Source organism: Prionailurus viverrinus, chromosome E1 (genome assembly GCF_022837055.1).
Source record: "Prionailurus viverrinus isolate Anna chromosome E1, UM_Priviv_1.0, whole genome shotgun sequence".
In the NCBI taxonomy this organism is placed as follows: domain Eukaryota; kingdom Metazoa; phylum Chordata; class Mammalia; order Carnivora; family Felidae; genus Prionailurus; species Prionailurus viverrinus.
This window is the reverse complement of record NC_062574.1, coordinates 52,959,213-52,981,800: the sequence shown is the minus strand read 5'-3', so window position 1 is coordinate 52,981,800 and position 22,588 is coordinate 52,959,213. Positions and strand designations below refer to the sequence as shown.

The window sequence follows — 22,588 nt, the reverse complement described above, 5'->3', positions numbered from 1 at the left end:
AAACAGACCGACACGATTTCAAAATGTGATTGAATCTACCTAAAAACCTCCTTTCTCTGACATTTCTAAGACAAAGAAGGTCCATGTATACTCACCAGGAGGGAGAGAACCATGTTCCTGCAGGAAGGTGAGCAGCTAACCCCGGAGCTGAGCCCCACCTCTCGTGGCCAACTGAGGAGGTGAGGCCACAGAGTGACACCCCCCTGGGCACCTGCACCGAGCCCAGGCCTGCCTCCTTGCTGTTACTCCCACCCCGGTTCCTTTCATCAGATATTTCTATTTCATTTCCAGAATTTCGTTCTGATCTCAACTACCTACTTTTGCAGGATCCACTGGGGAGTTTGTGAAAGTACAATTAAAGATATCATGGTTTTATCATGAGCCAGGATTAATGGGTTTAAAGGCTGACAATTAAAATGTGGTCACTTATTACAAACCAACGGAGGCAGATCTCGAAGGCCACACCCCAACCGATACTCCTGGGGCAGGGAGGCGCGCGCGGGCAGCGTCCGCCAGGCTCCCCGGCACCATGACTCACCTCCCACCCGCCCTCCCGCCCCCGGATGCCCACAGTCCAGATGGACGGGAAGAGCTGGGGCACAGGCTCCCTCAGAACCTGCTAAACTGGCCCGAGAGCCTGCCGGGCGTGGCTCCAAAGGGCACTGGCTGATCCAATCCTGGGATGGGCACAGGGAGAGGGGACAAGACGGGCCTTTTTCACAGAAACTCCTGGGTAAGTTAGGTGAAATTAGGAAGGCAATGAACCAGGAGTCTCCAGACTCCCCTGCCGGCTACTGGTCTCTGTGCTGTGATCCCAGCAATCACTCGGGCATGCCCAGGAGTCTGGAAAGCCAATCTCCCTGAGATCGAAGGACCCACTGGAACCCAGGGGGTCTCCGTGGAAGGACGCTGGCATCCCCCATAGTCAATGCTCTCTGCTCCCTCATGCTCAGCGAGTTGCTCAAAATGAGTCCTGGCTCAGAAAGGTCAGTGTTCTGAACGCCCACCTCCACACCCCCCCTGTGCGTTCCAGAAACACGGTAGGGCCCTGAAAGACTCCCTGAGACCCCCAAGGAGCGGGCTCAGCCCCACCCTCTCTGCCATAAGCAGTCTGCAAAGGCATGCTCACTCCGAGGGCAGACCAACCCAGGCGGACTAACCCGGTGGTCGCCGGTCCCTTGGAAGACCTCTTGCCAAGGGCCACACACCAAGAAGTGAGTCAAGAAGTCAGGATCCTCTCAAAGTACAGAGCCAGCTCCCTCAGCCCCAAGTCTGTCTTTGCTTCTCTGGATAATGGTGGTGACCCTGCAGTAAGATGTGCTGGTGCCCCTCGGCCTCCAAAAACTCAGCCCCACGTTGTGCAGGAAGCACGCTCCAGAGAAGGGAGCTTACCGGTTATCGTGCAGGCTGGTCCAAAGGTCCGAGGGCCTATGACCTGCTTATGCCTGGGACCCACACACTCAAGCCAACCCCCGACTTCCACACCCATGTCATGCTAAGGCCAGGCTTCACATTTACCAGCAAGTCTCTCCATTCATTGATACTTCACTTTGATAGTCACCACTGAGATCGGGGTCTGACAGTAAGCTCTGAAAATGCAGAAAGCCCAGAGCCTCCCTCCCTAAAACCCTCCCTCCTGAAACCCCAGAGCTCTGGGGAGGAACCCTGGGCCCGCACACATCAGTGGGGACATTAGGGTTGCGACCCTGAGGTGCCGAAAGAAGCTGTCCTCAAAGTACAGAACAGTGTGAGTGATGGCCACTCTCCCTTCTGTGCGGCTCTGCACACGCAGGGCTCCTGCTGTCCAGGTGAGCGAAGTCTCACTCCGATCCCATTTCCTCTGGCGACCTTTCATCCTTGGGCCCCACCTCTCCTATCAGGCTGGACCAAAGAGGGTCCCTGGAGAAAGGAGGGGCACAGATTCCTGTGAAGCTTGAGGCTCTCAGACAAATGTCAAACTGAAAAGCAAGTGTGTTGGGGTCATTTGCACTGTGAAATGGGAACAACCATGTGAAGAGCCGGATTCCCCTGAAGCGCCGCGTGTCGCGTCTGCTGCACAGCAGGCTGTCCGGGCTTCTCAGCACAGAGGCAGGCCGTGCCCTCATGCAGAGCTGGGCCTGCCCCAGCACCTGTCTGCTGGGAGACTCTGGCTGAGTGTCCTGAGCACTGTCCCTTGCTCATCCTCAATGGAACGGGAAGAACCATAGCCCCTACCCACACCTCACGGCATCGTCCTGTGACTGACGTCAACAGTAAGCACGGTTTCTGCCTTCGTTCTCTAGTTACAGAAGCAACTTCCAAAGAGTTGAGAGGCAGGACAAGAAAGCAGGCAGGGACGTCCCTCAAGCCGGTTTACAGCACAGTGGAGGGCAAGTGCAGAGGCAGCGAGAGGGGGAAAGGGCCGCAGGTAGGGCCCAGGATCTGGCAGGCTCCCTGGGGCAGCCTGGCCCTCGTTGCTCCCGAGGGTAACCAGCAGCCACAGCCATGGACGAGTGAGGGACGTGGCACACGCTGCCTTCTTCTGCCCCCTGGGCCAGCTCCTCTGCAGGACAGCATCCCGCCAGACCACCGCCCTCTGGCTCCGCCCCACACCTCCCCAAGTGGACACGGCTAGGGAGAGCCAGGCCTCTTTATGACTTCCTCGGAAACACTTTATCTCCTTGAGCCAGGATCACAATCCTCAGGTTCCTCTGGAGGCTTTGCTTTGATGTGAGAGTCAAGATTGAGTGATAGAGGCCTCAGCCATGTGTCTCCGGTGGTAAACAGGCCTGAGGCCCCTCTCTCAGCCCTCAAATCCTGGGGACATTGGACACCAGTAAGATGGGAGGGACACTCCAGTCCCCAAGCCCTCTGATCCCACACAGAGGAGCCACAGGAGCCGAGGCCCTGGCTGCCCTCTGAGCATGCAGCGTGCCAAGTGGACTGGCAGCTCCCGCAGGCGCCCAGGGACACCTGAGGAGGAGGACCTGGCCTCCAGGACCCTGAAGGGTCTCGCGCACAGACCTTGGGGGTAGCACGCCCCCCACCCCCACCTCCCCAGGTCGAGGCAGCTGCCACGACCTGTGACCTGAGCACCATCCTGAAATCTGTTTGCTAGTAAAAGCTGTCAGGTAAGGATTTTGTGCATGACTAACACTGAGGCTGCCACCGAGCTCAGAGGCCCTCCCCTGGCCACTTAAGCCACAAGAAGTAGAGACCAGACATTCTTCAAAGGAAAGGAACTGATTTCAGTGCAAAACACAGAGTAACAAATCAGAGTACAAAAACTAAATTAAAAACTCACTCTACTGGGAACAACACTTGCTTTGCGCTTCTCCCAAGCAACAAAATATCAGAGCCTAAAAGTGGGGCATGACGTCACAGGTGTCCAGATGGCCTGGTTGGGGGGCGGAGGGGGTGGGGGCGGGGGCAGGGTGGGGGCAGGGTGGGCTCGGCTGGGCTCTCACGGCCAAGTCAGAGGGCCAATAGCCCGGAGGTGCCACAGTCCAGGGAGCGTTCTGGTGGGGCCACGAGCCTGCTGGCCTCCATTCTTTCACTAGGAAACCAGAGAAATCTATTTTTCTACCTCACAGACCTGTCCTGAAGAGTGTTGATTTTCGTTTCAAAGGTACTGACGATGCTGGTAAGTGTTGCCTCAGGTGAATTGCAAGCACAAGTCCATAAGAACTAGCAACTTCAGGCGGTACAAAACACAGCCTCCTCAACAAAAGCAGCTTCCTTCTCCAGCTCTCCTGAGCATTTCCAGGAACTCTGGCCAAGGTGACAGAATTTCTCACAGCACAGACACTCAGACAGACAAACCGCCTGACCGACTCACGTGCTCCCCACCTGCACTTCTTTCACACCGATCCCCTTCATCTAAGGATCTGCTAGCCAGAGGCCAAAGCCTCTAGAACATTCCTCCTAAACACTTCCGGCTTGAACTGTTTACCCACAAAAAAGGAATTCCACTCTAGCTGTTTCTTTTCTACAGACCACCCTTAAAGTCATATTATCTGCTCATTAATACCTATTTCTTGTGGGAAAGGGGCCACGTCAGCTGCTTCCCATGCACACTGCCGTCGGGAGGACGTGATCCCGGGGACAACCCCAGGGCGCATCTGACCCCGCTGCGGACTTTACCTGGAGATGGCGGCCACGAAGGGCTGCAGCTCCCGGGGCTCATAGGCACGTGCGAAGGCCCAGCACACGTAGCAGGCGGCGTCCCTGACGTTGGTACCTACACTGCAGGAGCCCCGCTTCTCCTCATAGGTCAGCGCCTTCAGGATCACGGGAACAACTGGGCACAGGAAACAAAGACTGTGAGCACGGGGCCAGGGGGCGGCACGCGCGGCTTTTCGGCAGCAGCACGCCTGCCGGCTCCCCAGCCCAACCTAAAGCCACCTGGTCAGAAAGCACGTGTTTAGAAGGAAAATAGAAGTCGGTGGACACGTTTTTTAAAAAGCTGCCCCCAAATGACAGGAAGAGATGAAAGTGGGTACCGGAAGGCACGGAGAGGCCTGGGGTCTGCTGGCCACAGGGACCACGGACATGAGACCGCCTCACCTTCGGGCCAGAAGGTAGCACCCGACATCCCACCCTGGGGAGGAGAACCTGGGGCGCAGGGAGCCTTAAGTCGCTCAGTTTCAGAATCAAGAACCAGGATGACAAAGGAAACCAAGCCCAGGGTTACTTCTGTGTTAATTTTAGGGATAACCAACACACGTGTAATTATCTAAAATATCTGCACTGTACAAAGTAATCTGAAGTACATAACAGATTATCCTTCTGGTTCCATTTGAAAATGAGTAATTTAATAATACTGCTCATGTGATTTTTGATGTAAAATATGAGAGAATTTTAAGATACATGGTAAGAGTATTAGAATGTTTAAAGGAGCTAAAATTTTAGCATATTTATCTGTTAAATTTACCAGATTCATGTATTTCAAGTACTTGGGGAAGAGTTCACCTATTAAGACACGTAAACTATTTAAACAGAAAATAAAGTACCATGTGTTATAGTCATGTACAGGGCTTTAAAAAATATGAGAATCTGATTAATGTTATAAATGAACTAATTTTTTATAACCCTCTTAGGGGCACCTAGGTGGCTCAGTGGGTTAAGCATCTGATTCTTGATTTCAGCTCAGGTCATGATCCCGGGGTCGTGGGATGGAGCCCCACGTCAGGCTCTACGCTGAACGTGGAGCCTGCTTGGGATTCTCTTCTCTCTCCCTCCCTCTGCCCCCTCCCTACTCTCGTGCCCCCTACTAAAAAAACAAAAACAAAAACAAAACTCTTAAACTAACGGGAAAATATGATAGAAAAAAACTAAAAAAATGTTTAATTTGCAATTCAGACGATATAAGTTTTTTTTAGAAGTCACTATAAATGAGATTTTCTAAAGATACTCTGAAAGTCCCAATTTACTAATCTAAAACCAACAACGATGCTGCCATAAAGCATGCGGACAGCTCACCCTGGTGTTTAGAAAGTATGAAAAGTGGAAACAAGTGAACATCTGTTCTCTGAGAAGACGGAGTGACCATGTGTCCCCGCCCCCAGCACTGGTGGCGCTCGGGCAGAACTGCTTCGCAGCGCCTGACGCCTGACGCCGTAGGATGGGCAGGGGAAGGCCAGAGGCCACGGCCCACACCCTCGAGGGACGCATCAGCTGCAGGTTGCCGTGGGGAGCGCGCCCGCGGCCAGGGCCTCCCGCGCTCCAGCAGCCTGACACCCCCGGCCGCACGGCGCGGACACGGCAGCTTCCCACACCGGGCAGGTGTCTGCCGCAGACAAGCACCACGCGTTTGCCCAAAACGGGAACGGCCGACCAGGACGACAACGATGACCAACCACTGACACAACAAAGAACAAAGCTAAAAGCCAGCACACCGAGTGACCAGAAGGCAGGACAAGAGGGCCCAGCCTCAGCCCCCACCGTGCATGTGTGTGCCAGGGCTGCCCCGGGACGCGAGCGCCCGTCACGAGCACCTCACCGTGCACTTCACACCCTCCAGTCTGTTTAGCCAGACGAGCACCGTTACATGCACGCGGTCTGAGAAGACATTCCAGGTAGGATTCAAGAAAAATGAACCAGCAATTACCCAAATGTGCAACTATCATCCTAGAAATTATCTTCCAGGAAAACATACCTAGAAATAGCCTTGGGCAAAAAAAAAAAAAAAAAAAAAATCAAAAGAAACAACAGAAGGACTGTGAATATCAAACACAAATCTCCCCTCTGCCTTTTTGCATCTAAGGACTTTGATTCCATATAAATAGCAACAAAAAGTAGATTTGATTGTGTACAATTTTTTAAAAAAATTTTGTTTAACGTTTTTATTTATTCTTGAGACAGAGAGACAGAGCATGAACGGGGGAGGGTCAGAGAGAGAGGGAGACACAGAATCCGTAGCAGGCTCCAGGCCCTGAACTGACAGCACAGAGCCCGACGCAGGGCTCGAACTCACGGACCACGAGATCGTGACCTGAGCCAAAGTCGGAGGCTTAACCGACTGAGCCACCCAGGTGGCCCTTTGTACAATTTTTATATATATATGATTATTTTTAATCAGATTGTAAAATGTTAAGATAAATTTACTTAAAGTTACATAAGCAGACTCCAAAATAAGTTATCAAAACATAGAAAGCTCAAAGACACGGTGCTCTAGGTCACACATTTCCTCCCAGGATGGGGCCAAGCAAGGCGCCTCCACCCACCGTCCCATGGAGCACAGGGTGTTCCGGGGCACCCACGCCCAGCACACGGAGGAAACCGCAGCTGGGACGGGCCTCCCCTCCTCTGTGCATGCCGAGGACCCCAAACCTTGGAGCCCACCCTCTTGCCGAGTTCTCGTTTCCTCAACTGAGCAGCAGCAGGACGCCCTTCCTGGGACATGCCCCACATGCCACAGCGTCTGAAACTGGGCCAGAGGCCACACACACCATTTTCTGGGGCACAGTTCGCAGCACGGTGGTCACCCCAGGGTCACCCACCCTTGCCTCCCCATCGAGCTAAGGCCTGCTCTCCCCACCACTGCCACCCCTCACTCCAGCTTCTTCTCGCCCAGCCCCTCCGTCACTGCCGCACCGCCCCTGGCTCTCAGGGCGGGTCTGTCCGACGACTCCCACCCCAGTGGCTCCTGGGGTTCCCTCTCGAGAGGCCCCAGCACCCCCACACGTTGCATCTCTCCGGGCCACACCACAGTGCTGCAGTGGCCCTGGAGCCTTCTCCATGCCAGGCAAACTTCGCTGGGCGGGAGCCTCTGAAGGTGACAACAGTCTGCCTTCGTCATCCAGCACACCAGAAACTAAGCTCCATTTTCCGGAAGAACACCTATCAGTCCTCGTGAATGTCTAACGAGACCTCCAGTAAGACTCACAGGGCAGATACAAATGCCACAGCAAGCGAGAAGGCGCCATCATAGCCACTGTACATGAAGGGGTTAAATCTAAGTGATTTTTTACTTTTTGTCTGAACTTGAACTAAACCAACTCTGCAATGCTTCAGACTGGTCATCAGCAGTTCTACTGGAAATTCCACACCACCTGGAACTACTCCTCATCTTCCAGTGTCGTTCATATTCACTTTCCACACTCACAGGACAGCCCATTCGCAGCCCAATGGATGTCACAACTAATAGGCTGTGGCATCTTTAGGAGGAAAGCATCCTATAAACACAGTATCACTGCTACGCCAGGGCCCCTAAGACCGTTACTGTAACTCAGCTGCCCAGACAGCTCTGGGTAAGACCGTTCAGCAATTCTATAGCCTGAGGGGAATCTGGATGCTAACTGCTGAGTCCCAATTTATCGGTCCACTGGACAAAATCAATTTCAAGACAGACAACCATGAGTGACAGCGGCCAGTGCTGCGGATGTCGGCTTCAGGTAGGCATCACACCCACCAGCAACCACACTGAGAATGCTCAGTGCAACCGGTGAGAAGCCTGCTTCCATATGTACACAGCCCCCACCCCAGGCCTACGCGCCCTTGAGGTCACTCCCATCATACCCGCAGAACCTGACTCCGGGTCAGGGAACCCAGTGGTCTGTTCCCAAGAGGGAGACGGTTTTCCAAAGCGTTGCTTTGTTGGCCAGTGAAGTCAGTCAGCCATGAGGAAAAGGACACACAAATTGCTGGTTTGTATTCCACTAACGGACCTCCACCACCACTCACACACAGACCTTGCCACAGTCTGACCAACATTTATTGTTGGGCAAATTGACAGCCTAGTGGGTCCAACCTTTGTCCATGTGGCCCACTGTCTCCAGGAGTGGAAAAAGGTCAGCCTCTGAGCACTAGCCTGCAGGCCGAGCCCTTCAGGACAAGGATACCAGACCAGTGGGGAACACGGGCCATGGTGACCCCCGGACACACACCCTGACTTTATCCCCAGCACCCACACGTGCCCATGTGCTGGGTCTGACAACGGGCAGGCGCTAGTCTTCGTCCTCCCACAGAAACAGGTCAGAGAAGGAGAGGCCCACGCCGCCCACCAGCCACACCCACCCACATGGCCGCCTGGCCAAGCTCCACCCAAGTCCTTGGCACAAATGCCCTCGACGTCTTGAACCTGTCATTTTCCTCGGAGGCCTCTGATGACCCTTCCGCTGACACCGGCAACAGACATCAGCAGCTGACTCTCCAGGGCAGGTGAAGAAGTGGCTGCCTGGACTGACACAGGCCTCACTACTGGACAGGGTCCCAGAGAAGACAGTGGGGACGCTCCCCTCACGGGCGCCACAAGGGAATCTGACTTACAGAAAGTAAAGGAGCTCAGAGGAGGAAAAGGGACACGGTGGATTTAACAAGAAAACTGAAACTCGGGCCTGTCAGCTCTGATTCACGCCATGTCGACAGCAACCTGAGGGGGAAAGGGGCTGGCGGGACCACCGCAGCCACCAGGCCTGGCCCTCTCCAGCCTCTGCTGTAGGAGGGCCTGGAGGACAAGACACAGCAGCCGCGCAGGCCACCGGGAACAACCACAAAGCCTGGGGTGGGGGGTAGTACCTATGGAGTAGAAACAGCTCTTAACCCCAAACCTGTATAAGAAGTCATTATCAGAGAAACAGTTCAAAAACTAACGACTCTTTCCAGATTCAACAGGTTTAAAATAAGGAAACTCTTCACTAGCTTTGAACAAAAACCTTTCTCATGGTTCCAATTACACACTGCAAATGCATGTCAAATATATAAGATTCCCCAGAGGGCTTCCTTTTGGCAACCCAGAGTCCAGAAATGTAATTTAAATACCCTTCTCTCTAGACAGCATGTCATTTGTCTAACGCCAAGTGCCTAAGGACAAAGCAGCCTCCAGGTGAGAGAAATGACTTAACCCCCAGAGTGCCACAGCTCCGCCACCCAGCTTGCGAGGTGCGCACCCAGGGGCGGGAGGGACCCGGGCATTCTTTGCAGAGGTAGAAACAGTTAGTCCATAAAAGAAACCGTGATACAGCCAGCACAGAAGCTACGTCTTTTGGTAAGTCACGAATTATTCTAATTTAAAGAACAAAATTGTCACTGAAGGCATTCACGGTATGGATGGAGTCTCCAGGAGGCACTGGGACAACACACCCCCCTCCCCGCCCCCGCCCGGTGGTGTGGGGCTGCACCTCCAGGGACGCAGGGGCGGAGTCACCCAGGATGCCCCAGAGCACACAACAGGGCTGCACGTGGAGCCACACTCAGACCCAGGGACAGCACTGGCTTCCCAGGAGCGGGTGTGGCCACCACCACAGAACTGCCATTTCAGTCACCAGTACAAATAGCCATCATACCTCCCTCAAAAATGTGGCCCAACTTGCTCAGGGGGGAAAAAAAAAAAAAAAAAAAACAACAGTGTTGAATTTGCTAGGGGGCAAGAGGAAATGATGGACAGAATATCTAGTTCTATAGACATTTTGGTTTCCAGTTCCCATAGGACATTTTGAAAAGTGTCCCAAAGGCCCTTAGCTGGCCTGCAGCAGCAGTGGCCACTCCAGACAGAGGAGAAGTACAGACTTCTGTGCTGGCCTTCCCTTAGAGGATGAGGGACTCCACCAACACTGGGAGACCTATATCATCCCGAGCTGCTGGGGTGGGACTCTGGCCCATGCAGCACCTGGACCCACTGTCCCCTGTCCCAGTGGACTCCCTTTCCACGGAGAAGTTGCACAGCCATGAAGGCCCTTAAAACCCTCCCAAGCGCCTTCCCTATAGACAAGACCCCCCCTACCACTGCCTTCGGTGCCGTGGCCGAGAGCCAAGGTGCGTGTGAGTTCCCACCATACGTGTTCTTTAAATCAGAATAATTCGTGACTACCAAAAGAGGTAGCTTCTGCACTGGTTGTATCACGGTTTATTTTCTGGACTAATGTTTCTACCTCTGCAAGTTCACAGTCCAGGCTGGGTGGCCACCACTACAACACACATCAGCCACAAGAGAAATGCATCATAGGAGAGAGGGAAGGAGCCCACGGTCATACCTGGGGGCAAGGACTCCTGAAACGCCTAATGTGACTACAAAGCAAGACTGAGGCAAAGGACAAGTGGCATCTACCCTTCCACTGGACATGGCCCCTTGGTGTCAAGGGCAGCTCCCGCCACACCACCTGCCCGACTCGCAGAGCTGGGCTCACCCTCCGCATCATTCAGCGGCTTCCCCTGAGAACAGGGACAGTAAGTCAGTGAAAACCACTTACCATATCAAACAGCCAGAGATTCAGATTAAATCTAGGTGGCAGGTAATAAAGAATCTGGGGGGGGGGGGTGGGGTGGGCAGTATCGGGGCTGCTCTCCAGGACACTGACAGCCCAGGTCTGTACTGTCCCCAAACCATCCAAACCACCTGCAGAATCGTTCCTCAGAAAGTGGGGGTAATGACTTGTCTGAAAATCTGAAAACATTAAAACAAAATACTCTCTCAACTCCCTGAATGCTTCTTTATCTGCTCCATCAGAACCAAGTTGCATAATGTAACACCGTATGTCAACTATATTCCAATAATCACAAAAATAAATAAACTGCAAGAGGTGGATGTACTCCATGACCCAGCGAGCGCACTCTTCAGCATTTATCCGAGACGTGAAGACTTCCCTGCACACAGATGCGCACGGCACCTTGCTCACGATACCAACCCCGGAAACCACGCTCGTGTCCTTCGGCAGGTGAATGTTTCACCACCGGGCACGGCCTGCTGAGGACTACCACGCACCAGGGGAAAGGAACAGACCAGCGACACTCGCCACACCTGATGCACCTCAGGAAATCCTGCTAAGAAAGCCAACCTCACACGAGGCAGTTGGAGGGCTCCCTGTGGGCGACACCGCCGAGCCAACACGCTATGGAAGTGCGGCATCTGGCGGCTCCGGGGGTGGCGGCGGCACGGCAGGTCTGCCCGCGACGCGGCAGCCAGGCTCAGGGAGGCACCGGGACACCAAACATGTCTGGGGGAACGTATGAAATGCCCACGCACGGCGACGCCAGAATTTCACGCACAGAATTGAGGGGACTTGAGAGCAGCACGGCGCCTTCCAGCAGAAAGGCCTCGGTGCCCGTCCCCCACAAATCACGAGAGCCCCGACAAGGCAGCAGCAAGGGGGCAGGCCCAGGCATGTGTTTTAGCCTAAGTTCAAGCTGGAAGGGAACCATGGGGTGAGAGGGCGGAGGCAAGAATGGGGAGCCACGAAAGGGAGCCACGCTCTTCACGTGTGGACCTGTGTTCCTCAAGACACGCACACGACACACAGGACCCACCAGCCAATACAAGTCACCAAAGAAACCCACAGGGTGAGAGAGCTCAAAATGTTTCTAAGATGAAACCGTAAAACGGCTGAAAGAAAAGGCCAGCAAATGCAGCCTACTCCCAGGCCGGGGAACCACTTTCCAACGGTGCAAGAAATCCGAAGGGAGTGACGGAGGATGTCGTGAAGTGTCGTGACCTCAGCACACCAACACACCAAAGCAAGTAGCAAACGTGAGTGAGTGTGCTGCGGCAGCACTTACACGGGGAGAGCCCACACACACCCAAAACCAGGAACACCCCAACTCAGCAGAAAACACGGTGAGCACACCCGATGACCAACAGGAATCCCAACACGTGTACTGACACAGCGGGTGGGGGTCGCAGGCAGAGCGTCTACAGGCTGACCCTTGAACTGGCAAGTCGGCTGCGGGGCCTTTGTCCCTGAGGACATGACGCAGGCACCACTCTGTGTGCAAAGCCCTTCATGTGGACTCAGGATGTGACCAAGTAGTGGGGGCCGCCCCCCACTTGGTGCCTCCTGGGAGGTGTCCCCAAGGTGTCCTGAGCACCTGCACTGGTGCAACCACTGTTTGTAACAATAGAAATAAACCCGTGCTGATGGGAATGGAGGGTTGAACCACAACGGAGACAACACGCTGCCATCCAAAATATGCTGTCACCACAGGAGAACACTTGGAAGCCCAGCCAAACACCGTACTGTGACTCCAATCCTGATGACGATCGGGACTCTCTGCGCCAGGCCCTTCTCCACCTAACGGGAGGTCAGGACACTGCATCCGCCACAAGACACAGAGTGACAGCCCCTAGTGAGTCCATGACTGCACCACAAGCATCACACTGAGGGACCACAGCTTGCTCAGGGCCCCTATGAGCCCAAATACCAACAGTGCTGACTTCTAGCCCTTGGGGTTGGGGCAGGCACTAGGGAGGTATGGCCATGACCGAGAAAACACCATGAAGACTGGATCCCTGACCTCTTTTAGGACCATGGGCCCCTCATCACCTGTGCACCTCTTTCTTCCCCCTGTGATTCCCTGGTTGCCAGGAGGCTTGACAAAGTGGCTGCAGAGTAAATGCCACTTGGATCACTGCGGTGGTTCCCATGAGGCAGGGCAAGAGGGTGCACCTTCCATGGGAACACCTGCCTAGACTGTCATGAACATCTGCCTGCTTCCAAAGAACTCCTCAAGTAACCCCGGGCTCAACGTGGCCTAGATTTTACCATCGTGACGTTGAAAATACAAACTTTCTAGACTTAACTGAAGACATCAGAAGAGTAGTTTTGTTTTGTTTTTTTAATTTTTTTAGTGTTTATTTTTTTTTGAAAGCACGAGTAGGGGAGGGGCTGAGAGAGAGGGAGACACAGAATCCAAAACAGGCTCCAGGCTCCGGGCTGTCAGCACACAGCCCGACACAGGGCTCGAACCCACGAACCGTGAGACCATGACCTGAGTTGGATGCTTAACTGACTGAGCCCCCCAGGCGCCCCAGAAGAGTGCTTTTTTTAAAAAAGAATTTTTAAATGTCACTTTTTAAGGACTGTACTGTAAAATAACCTAAATGTCTTTTTCCTATTTTAAGAAATAATCTCTTGTTTTTCTTTTTAAAAACCTCAACTGAAATACACCAAGACATTCAGACAGAACATAAGCAAAAGCCCCTCTTTGCTTCTGCACACTGACCCTGAGAGTTCCCACCAGTCGGGCCCCACCAGTGGCACAGCCTGGCCACTTCCCCCGGCAGGGAGTTGTGAGAGATGGGACCAGGGCTGCCCGCCAACACACACAGAGGCTTCAGTGCCCAGGGCCCAGAGTACGCAGAACTGTGCCCAGTGGCCTTCTGGTGCCAGGCTGCGCCTCCCCACACATCCTCCCCACCCTCCACCACAGCCACCTCCCACTTGCCCTCTGAGGTTCACACTAGAAGGACGTGTCGCGTGCTGAGGGGGTCCCCAGTTGCAGGCTGGGTGAGTCTGTGCCATCCAACCCGGTAGGGTCCAGAGGTCTCACACGGGTGGGCCCAGCCTTCTCCCCAGATTGGGTGCGATTTCAGAGCAGGGCACTGCACACCCTGTAACCTCAGGGTCAGAAAACATCACCTTTAGGAGCACAGCTTTCTATGCTGACTGGGCTGTCTGCACTCCTCTCTCCCTGCAAATACCACGTGTCATTCTTCAACTTCACACCACCAACAGGTTCTCAGGCAGCAGTCCTGGCTCTGGCGACGAGAACCACCTCTGATGCTCCAGAATGTAGAGCACGGCTGCTCAGGCCCCTCCTGGAGACACTGGTCTAGGAGGACAGATCGCACTATGGCAAGAAGTCTGGCTCACCAGGTAGCCCTCCACCTCCTAACATCAGTCTGGGATGTTAGTGGCTCACATCCGCCACTGGCAGAACCTTCCGGAGCCTTAATACCCATAACTTTGAGTTAAACCACCTAAAGTCAAAAACACATATATGGAATCTGCACTCAGATTATTAACAGTAAAATAAATAAGAACCAGAAACAAGCCTTATTCTTTATAATGCGAAGATCCTTTAAGATACACCAAAGAGGGGTGCCTGGGTGGCTCAGTCAGTTAAGCGGCCGACTTCAGCTCCGGTCATGATCTCGCGGTCCGTGAGTTCGAGCCCCGCGTCAGGCTCTGTGCTGACAGCTCAGAGCCTGGAGCCTGTTTCGGATTCTGTGTCTCCCTCTCTCTCTGACCCTCCCCCGTTCATGCTCTGTCTCCCTGCCTCAAAAATAAATAAACGTTGAAAAAAATTTAAAGAAAAAAAGATACATCAAAGACTAACCTGGCAGTTGAGAAGGTGTTAGTGCCAATTGCAGTCTTCACACCTGCACACATCCACATACAAACGTGAATACAGGTGATACCATCTCTGAGTCACAATGTCACTCTGGGCCCAGTGTGCACATAAGCAACAAGACCCTCCAGTCCAACAGAACCGTGGCTGGGACCCCGACGCTGGTGCGGGCACCCTGGGTTTCCTAGCCCCCCACCAAGAGAGGTCCCTCTTTGCTCAGGGCCCACTTGTAGCCATCTTTTTAAGGCTTCACATCTCTGGTTAGCATTTAGACCTAGCACCTGCCCAAGAGCCCAATCCTCGGGTGTCTCAAGAATGACAGGTGACCATCCCACAGCTGTCTGCAGCCCTGGGGCCCCGTTCTCTGATCCCAGGCCCCTGCATGTGCACACGCCCGGCCTCTCCCCACACACTCTGCTGTCAGTGCGCCATCATGTCCATCCTGGAGGGACCACACCCAGCTCCACAAGTTCCAAATTAGGGAACTGTGAGCTCTACCAAGGAAGCATTTCTCACAAAGCAACTGGATGACCTGAGGATTTCGATTTCTAAATGCCAAGAATACATGAGACAGCACAACACCTGAGAGCAAAAGTGAGGGTGCCCAAGACCACCACGGCCACATCCACAACCATGAGAAGAGCGTCCACAACTGCCCTGTTGATGGGGCTGCGGCCGTCATGAGGAGGAGATGTCCCGTGCATCATTTAGAGCTTAGAGTCTAAACATTGAAGGCCCACATGTCCAAAGGCCATGGGCAGAAAAAGGGTTCAGTGCAAAGGCTGAAAATCCAAATAAGAGGACACCACATCCTACTGGCCTGAGGCGTCATGTTCTACTTCAGAGAAGCTGAGAGCGCCCTGCTGAGAGGCGCTAAGATCCCCAATTTGCCATAACTGAGAACTCCGGCTCCCGTTCTGACCAGCCCCTGGGGCCTAGCAGTGGCCTTCCTCCCAGCCCAGGCTGTGCGCCAGCCCCCCAGGGCTCCGCAGGAGCTCCCACCTCCCACACCGAGCCTCACCCCCTTGACAGCCGGCTGTGGTCATCGCCAAAGCACAGCACGACAGACTTGCAGGCCGTGCAGATGAACAGGGTAACCTACGGGCTGGCCCTCTTGGCCAAGTGGTGAGGCCGGCTCAGAATAAAGAAACTACTTCCACAGTGCTGGCTGTCCGGCCGCAGGGAACACGAGCACTACAGGGACGGGAGGGCCTCCCGGGAGAGCAGGGAAATACTCTTCCACCAGGCCCTGCTCCCCCTGCACCAGCCCAACCGCCCCAGAAACCGGAGGACTTGAACCCCACACCACCACCAGCTGAGGAATAAGCAAAGAATGGAAGAACGGACGAAACTTCCCAGTAGCGACCAGCCAAGACCAGTGGGTTCCGGAGCCGAAGACCCGCCACACGGCCTGCAGTCCTGCTTAAGGGGACTTCAGTCAGGCCAGAACAGGAACCACTGACTGGACCCCCTCAGGAAGAGTCAAGAGGGCCATGGGCCACATCACACACACAGCGGGGAGGCCAATGCAGAAGCACAGGGCCGGGCTGCCCCGCTCACCGTACTTGGGCGTTTGCACAATTCTTAAAAGAGAGTGTGAAGTGTACCTGCTGTAAGAGCACGAGGCCTGCTGAGTGCCAGGCCAGGTGACAGACGCCAGCAGAGGTGTCAGCATCTCACGCGGGTGCTCGAGGGATGAGCCTCCCCTGTAGGAACCCACGACGTCAGATGGCTTCCAGAACCCTGGAAGGGTGGGGGAGGGGCAGCGGCAGTGGAAGGCCCCCCGCCCAGGTAAGAGGCACTGGCCTCATGTTCAAGAACAGATTCATGGGAAACCGTCAGTGTGAGGAACTGTGAAAACCCTGTGTGCGGAACACGTTTGTAGGTTGAATCCTGACAGTGTGACAGTGAACTCACCTGTGAGTCGTCACCGAATGCACACACACGCGGCACTTTGTCAAGCAGTAAAAGGCTTGAGAGCCGCACCTCTGAAAGAGCAGTGGCATGAAAAGGTGGATGGGGGACCCTAGTGACCTACTACCCCTCCTCCACCTTGCATCCCCCACCTCGGGCATCAGGAAGCACCTCTGCCCCGGATCCTTGCCAACCGTCTCTCCAGACAGGACCTGGAGTCGGCTGTGCTCAGGCAGCAGTGCATTGTTTTGTGGAGCAGAGACGAGCCACAGGCAGCGTCCCGACCACGTGACAGGCAGTGACAGGCGAGGGCTCCCTTCTGCTGGCTCACGGATGCACCACACCATCAAAGCACACCACCTTGCACACAGTAGGTACAAAACTGCTTTGAGTGTCTCTCTCATTCTTCCCCCAAAATTCTCCTCTGCAATTTTCTAAACCTGCTTAAGCCATTCCTCTTGGAAAGATTTCCCCAATGCTTCGCTCAAGCCTAACTGCCTTGCACATTTCCGTGTAACTGAGGACGACAGAGAGGCACCTCTTCACCTCCCTTTAAAACACACCTAACGTCTGCGATGCCTCAGCTCCCCAAATTTATGCTTACAGATAACACAGAGTCTACAGCAGTGAAGACAAACCCTCTCCCTCCCTTGCCTACAGGTCATCCAGCCGAAGGAAAATGTGACCTAGGGCTTGGTCTGGACCAAGGCCAGTGCCCTGAATACTTACTTGGGGGATGCCACAAGAAGGAAAGGGATGGACACGACCTCGGTCTGGCTCTCACCACTAGACCCTGGGCTACTGGAAATTAAGAAGATCTGGGGCGCCTGGGTGGCTCAGTTGGTTGGGCGTCCGACTTCGGCTCAGGTCACAATCTCACAGCTCATGGGTTCGAGCCCCGCGTGGGGCTCTGTGCTGACAGCTCAGAGCCTGGAGCCTGCTTCAGATCCTGTGTCTCCCTCTCTCTCTGTCCCTCTCAAAAGTAAAGAAACATTAAAAAAAAAAATTCTTTTTAAGAAATTAAGATCTAGTCCCCAAATCTTTAAGTCGCCACATTAACAAGTGTCCCAAGGAGGGATGGACATAAAGTGGGCAGCTATTTTCCGTCCGGGTGACCCTTCCCTCCCCCAGCCACACTGAGAAGCAGAAAGAGCCTCACCAGACACTCCCAGCTGCCTGTCCCTCCACAAGCGGCCGGGCCACCCCAGCCCTCCCACCGAGTGAGGGTCCCAGGTCTAGAGCAGCCACCTGGACGTTCAGAAAGCTCCACAGGTGACTGGTTCCTCTGCCACAGTGCGAACCAGCTGGTTTTAGATGACACTTGTAGAAGTTAATCTAACTCTCGGCTCACCTTGCCGCATTAAAAGTAAAACTGAAATGTCTGCTTAGAAACAATCCTCAAATAGAAAATACAACCTTCTAGTTGCATACTCCTTTTAACGTGTTCAGCCCTGAACACCCATACTTGCAGATGTCTTCTGTAAGATCAAATGCCCCGCTCCTCGAGAGTGTCCTCGAAGGCCTCATGCAGGCCGCCAGGGGGATGTGACAGCTGCACCCGCGGCCAGCCTCCCAGAAGGAAAGAGCAGGAGCCCCGACGGACCAGAGGTGGCCCTGCTCCACAGAGCAGCCGGGGGCCCGCGGCGCACATTTCCGCTGAGTCAGGGCTGTCCGTGAGTAGCTGTCACCTTGTCAGCAGCAGGTGATGAGCTGAGCCGCAGCGCCTGGAGCGACACCACCGAACAGCCACACTGTCCCCACACAGCCCTGGTTTATTAAATTCACACAGCAGAACGCCAACAGTACCCAGGGGAAGCTGTCACACGGGAGAAGTCATGGGCACGAAGCCCCTAGGTGGGAGATGCCCCCCCACCGAGGTCACCGACACCACATCCTGGCACCCAGGTTCAGGGGCACACCCACCTCTCGTGTCAGAGCCCAGGGACACAGCGACACGGACAAAGGGATGTGCTTATCACAGCACCACCCAAGTGTGTGAAGGCCACAGCAGAAGGAGGTCCCTGAGGTGGACAGACCTCAGGAGGTGCACCCTCAGGAGGGAGCCTAGGCACCTGTCAGGGCCTTCAAAGCCAGTGGCATCTCCCAGCTCTGGGCTGCCACACTGGGGTGTTAGCTTCCCAATCAGACCGGCCCAGCCTGAACCCAGATTCTGTGTTAAAACTATTTCTTTTCGGGGACACGTGGGTGGCTTAGTCGGTTGAGCATCGGACTTTTGATTTCAGCTCAGGTCATGACCTCACAGTTCACGAATTCAAGCCCCACATTGGGCTCTGTGCTGACATCGCGGAGCCTCTTTGGGATGCTCTCTCCTTCTCTCCCTCTGCCCCTCCCCCACTCACTCTCTCAAAATAAATGAAACATTTTTTTTTAACGTTTATTTATTTTTGAGACAGAGAGAGACAGAGCATGAACGGGGGAGGGGCACAGAGAGAGGGAGACACAGAATCGGAAACAGGCTCCAGGCTCTGAGCTGTCAGCACAGAGCCCAACGCGGGGCTCGAACTCACAGACCGCGAGATCATGACCCGAGCCGAAGTCGGCCGCTTAACCGACTGAGCCACCCAGGCGCCCCTGAAACATTTTTTTAAAAAGCTATTTCTTTTCAAGCAATCTAAGTAATTGTTCTCTGCAAATTAAACACTGTCGTGACCAAAAACAACACTACTGTCATGACCGACTAACAATCCTCCTTCTCAATGCGAGGTAAAAAAGGCTCCTCCTCCCTCTGCTGCCTGGCTATCAGCACAGGGACAACCGCCCATCTGTCCACCTGTCCCTTTGCCAAAGGCCGCAGGGGGCACGGGGGAGGGGACATGAGCACTGCACTGGCAGATGAAACGCCCACAGCTGATGACACAGTGGCCCTAGTACATCAACTTGAAAGAAGCAAAAACAAGCATTCAGGAGAATTAAAGGCTTAACCCGGAAGTCAGAGACCAGTTCTGCCGCTGAGTCACAGACCGAGGTTCCCAGCCACAGAGCCCAGACCTCCAGGGGCCCCAAGATGCCTACGGCACAGAACTTCTGAGCTGGTGGGCCTACCGGGCCGAGAGCCCTCTGCCCTGACACACAAGATGTACACAGCCAGAAAGAAGGCACACTGCCCAAGGTCACATGGCCAGCACTGGGGAGAAGGACGAATGTGAAGGCCATCAGAGTTTTGGTCAACAGCAAGCCTATCACCATCTTGAATTGAGCTGCCAGAAGGGTTCTCTCTTTCTGTCTCAATCCCCACCGTGGGCAGCAGGGCCAGGTGGACGTGGACAGCACCCTTCCAATGACACTGCCTGGAGGTCAACAGCCACCTCCCCTGTGACCTCCCCTCCCCATGACCCCGCCCCACCAGTTCCCCTCCCTGTGACCTGCCCCTGCTCCCATGACCTCCCCAGGGTGACACAGAGACAGTTAAGTATGGTGAGGAGGGCTGCAAACTCACTTCATCTCCACAAAACACAACACAAAATTAGCCCCAAAGCGCTTCCCCACTGCCACTGACAAGACACTAGTTGCTACCGACTCTCTCTCCTCGGATTTGTGTTGTGCCCTCCCACTTCAGGGCTCACATGGCCTCCACACCCAGACCAGCTCATAACCCTGAAACAGCAGCCCTGCCTGCAAGAGAAAAACCAAAGCCTTCACCTTTGCATTTCCTTACGTGGCATGACCACTGGGGCCACTTCTCAGGACGCCACCACAAGATGCACTTCCCGGGAGAGCCAGCGAGCCAGTGCTGGGGGACTGCAGGCCATCCACCTGCTACAAGCAAAAGGTAGCACGGCCACCACCAGTCCCAAGGCCCCAAGAGACCTCCAGCCACCCACGACTTCCATAGGACATGAGCAGGGATTCCCGCAAGCCCACTGGGAGGCCGAGGCAGGGAAGTGCCTGCAACACGGGGTGGCCACAGGGCAGCTGGGCATCGCACCGCACCGCCCACCCAGGCCCAAGGAGGCTCCCGAGAGAGCAAGAGCCTCACAATTGCATCACATGCTGGACAATCTCCATCCACAGTGGGGGCAGGAAGTGTGAAAATAGGCACAAAGAAAGCACAGTACTCTCAGCCCAGGCACATTAAAGACCACCCGAGGGGCGCCTGGCTGGCTCAGCTGGCTGAGTGTCCGACTTCGGCTCAGGTCATGATCTCGTGGTTCTTGAGTTCGAGCCCCGCGTTGGGCTCTGTGCTGACAGCTTGGAGCCCGGAGCCTGCTTCAGATCCTGTGTCCCCCTCTCTCTCTGCCCCTCCCCTGCTCATGTTGTCTGTCTGTCTCTCTTTCCTTCCCTCCCGCTCTCTCTCGAAAATAAATAAACATTAAAAAAAAAACACCCTAGGTTGTGCCCTGCACCCACGTGGTGCCCTTACTAACCAGTCATTAGGGCAGTGTCACGGGAGCAAGGCTGGTGCACTACTCTCACAAGCAAATCTGAAATTCCCGTCAACTGGGGCCGTCCAGCCGCCTTACCAGTACAGCCCCATAACAAAGCAGCCAGCCTGTGTTGTATTTTAAACATCAAATGGGCCACAACTAGCAGAAATAGACAACAAAATCTGGAAGATGTGGAAATCGATTTAGTAGGTGAGGATTTTTCCTCAGATAGCAAAACTTCTTCTTAGAAGACTCATAAAAATATTTTCCGTTAAAATAGCACAAATGTTATAGAAGTGGCTAAAATAAATTACACAGACAGACGTGACTTTCTGAGTACACCGTATATAAATGACACACACCCACACCGCTTCGTGTCCATAAAAGTCACGATCTTAGTTCTGACCTAAACCACGAATTTCAATGTTTTCAAAATGTTTATTCATTTTTGAGAGAGAGTGAGTAGGGGAGGGGTAGAGAGAGAGAGGAACAGAGAATCCGAAGTGGGCCCTGTGCTGTCAGCACAGAGCCCGATGCAGGGCTTGAACATGAACCGTGAGATCATGACCTGAGCCAAAGTCGGACACTCAACTGACTGAGCCACCCAGACCCCCCTGAATTTCAATGCATATAAGTAACAGGTACAACTAGGTGATACGCAGACTTCATAATCTGCATGGCTCCTGCACCTGTATCACATACAAATTCTAGCACAGTCTAGTCTGCTGGGCTTTCTGCTTTCCTTCATTAAACTATAAATTCTCTCATAAAGAATCCCAATTCTAAGTAAAGAAATACTAAGTGCTTAAAAACAAAAAAATTAAAGATACTTTTTAAAAATCTGTATAAATGCACGTGTATGTGTGCATGTACACAGACACACACACACACCCCAAACACTGTGAACACATAGGAGAGAAAGAGAACTAAAAAGAATGAAAACAATGGTGACATTTTTACAATAAAGAAATGATAGGATACAAAAACACTATCAAGAGAATAAAAAGACAAACCACAGAATGGGAGAAAACACTTGTAAAAATTGTTTATCTTTAAAGGGTCTATAATCTAGAATACACCAAGAACTCTTATAACTCAACAATAAAAAGACAACCCAATTTTAAAACGGGTGAAAGACTTACATAGACACTCCTCCAACAAAGATACACAAATGGCCAATAAGTACATGAAATGACGCTCAGTTTTGTCCGTCATTAGGGAAATATAAATTAAAGCCATAAAGAGACACCCACTGAGTTGGCTATAATATAAGAACATGGAAAAGAACAGGTGTTGGCGTGGACACCGGCACGGCTGGCGGGAACGTACGATGGGGCAGCCGCTGGGGGAGACAGTTTGGTGGCTCCCTGGTAGGTTATATATAGATTTGTCATATGATCCAACAATTCCACTCCAAGATATATACCCCAAACACAGGAGAATGTGTGTTCAAACAACTACTTGTACACGATTGTTCATAGCAGCTCTGTTCATGACGGCCAGAAGGTGGAAACAAACCATGCCTATGGATGCCTGAATAGCCAGCAAAAAGTGATGGATCCACACCACGGAATATTATTGAGTCATAAAAAGGAAGGACGTTCTGACACATGCGCCATCACGGATGAACCTCAAAGATATGCTCAGTGAAAGCAGCAGACACAAAAGGCCACAAATCGTATGATCCCAATGATATGAAATTTCTAGAATAGGCAAATCACAAAGAGGAATGCAGATGAGCAGCTGCC

At 53.4% G+C, this 22,588-nt stretch overlaps 1 protein-coding gene across 2 annotated transcripts in view; it reads right to left on the bottom strand.

Annotated features, from left to right (window-relative positions):
• TBCD (tubulin folding cofactor D) overlaps positions 1-22,588 on the bottom strand; it is a 159,283-nt gene that overhangs the window by 64,124 nt on the left and 72,571 nt on the right. For both annotated transcript variants that reach the window (XM_047832076.1, XM_047832075.1), the window contains exon 14: positions 4,123-4,279. In XM_047832076.1, the coding sequence (XP_047688032.1) occupies positions 4,123-4,279 (157 nt within the window). The remainder of the gene's footprint in view (positions 1-4,122; positions 4,280-22,588) is intronic.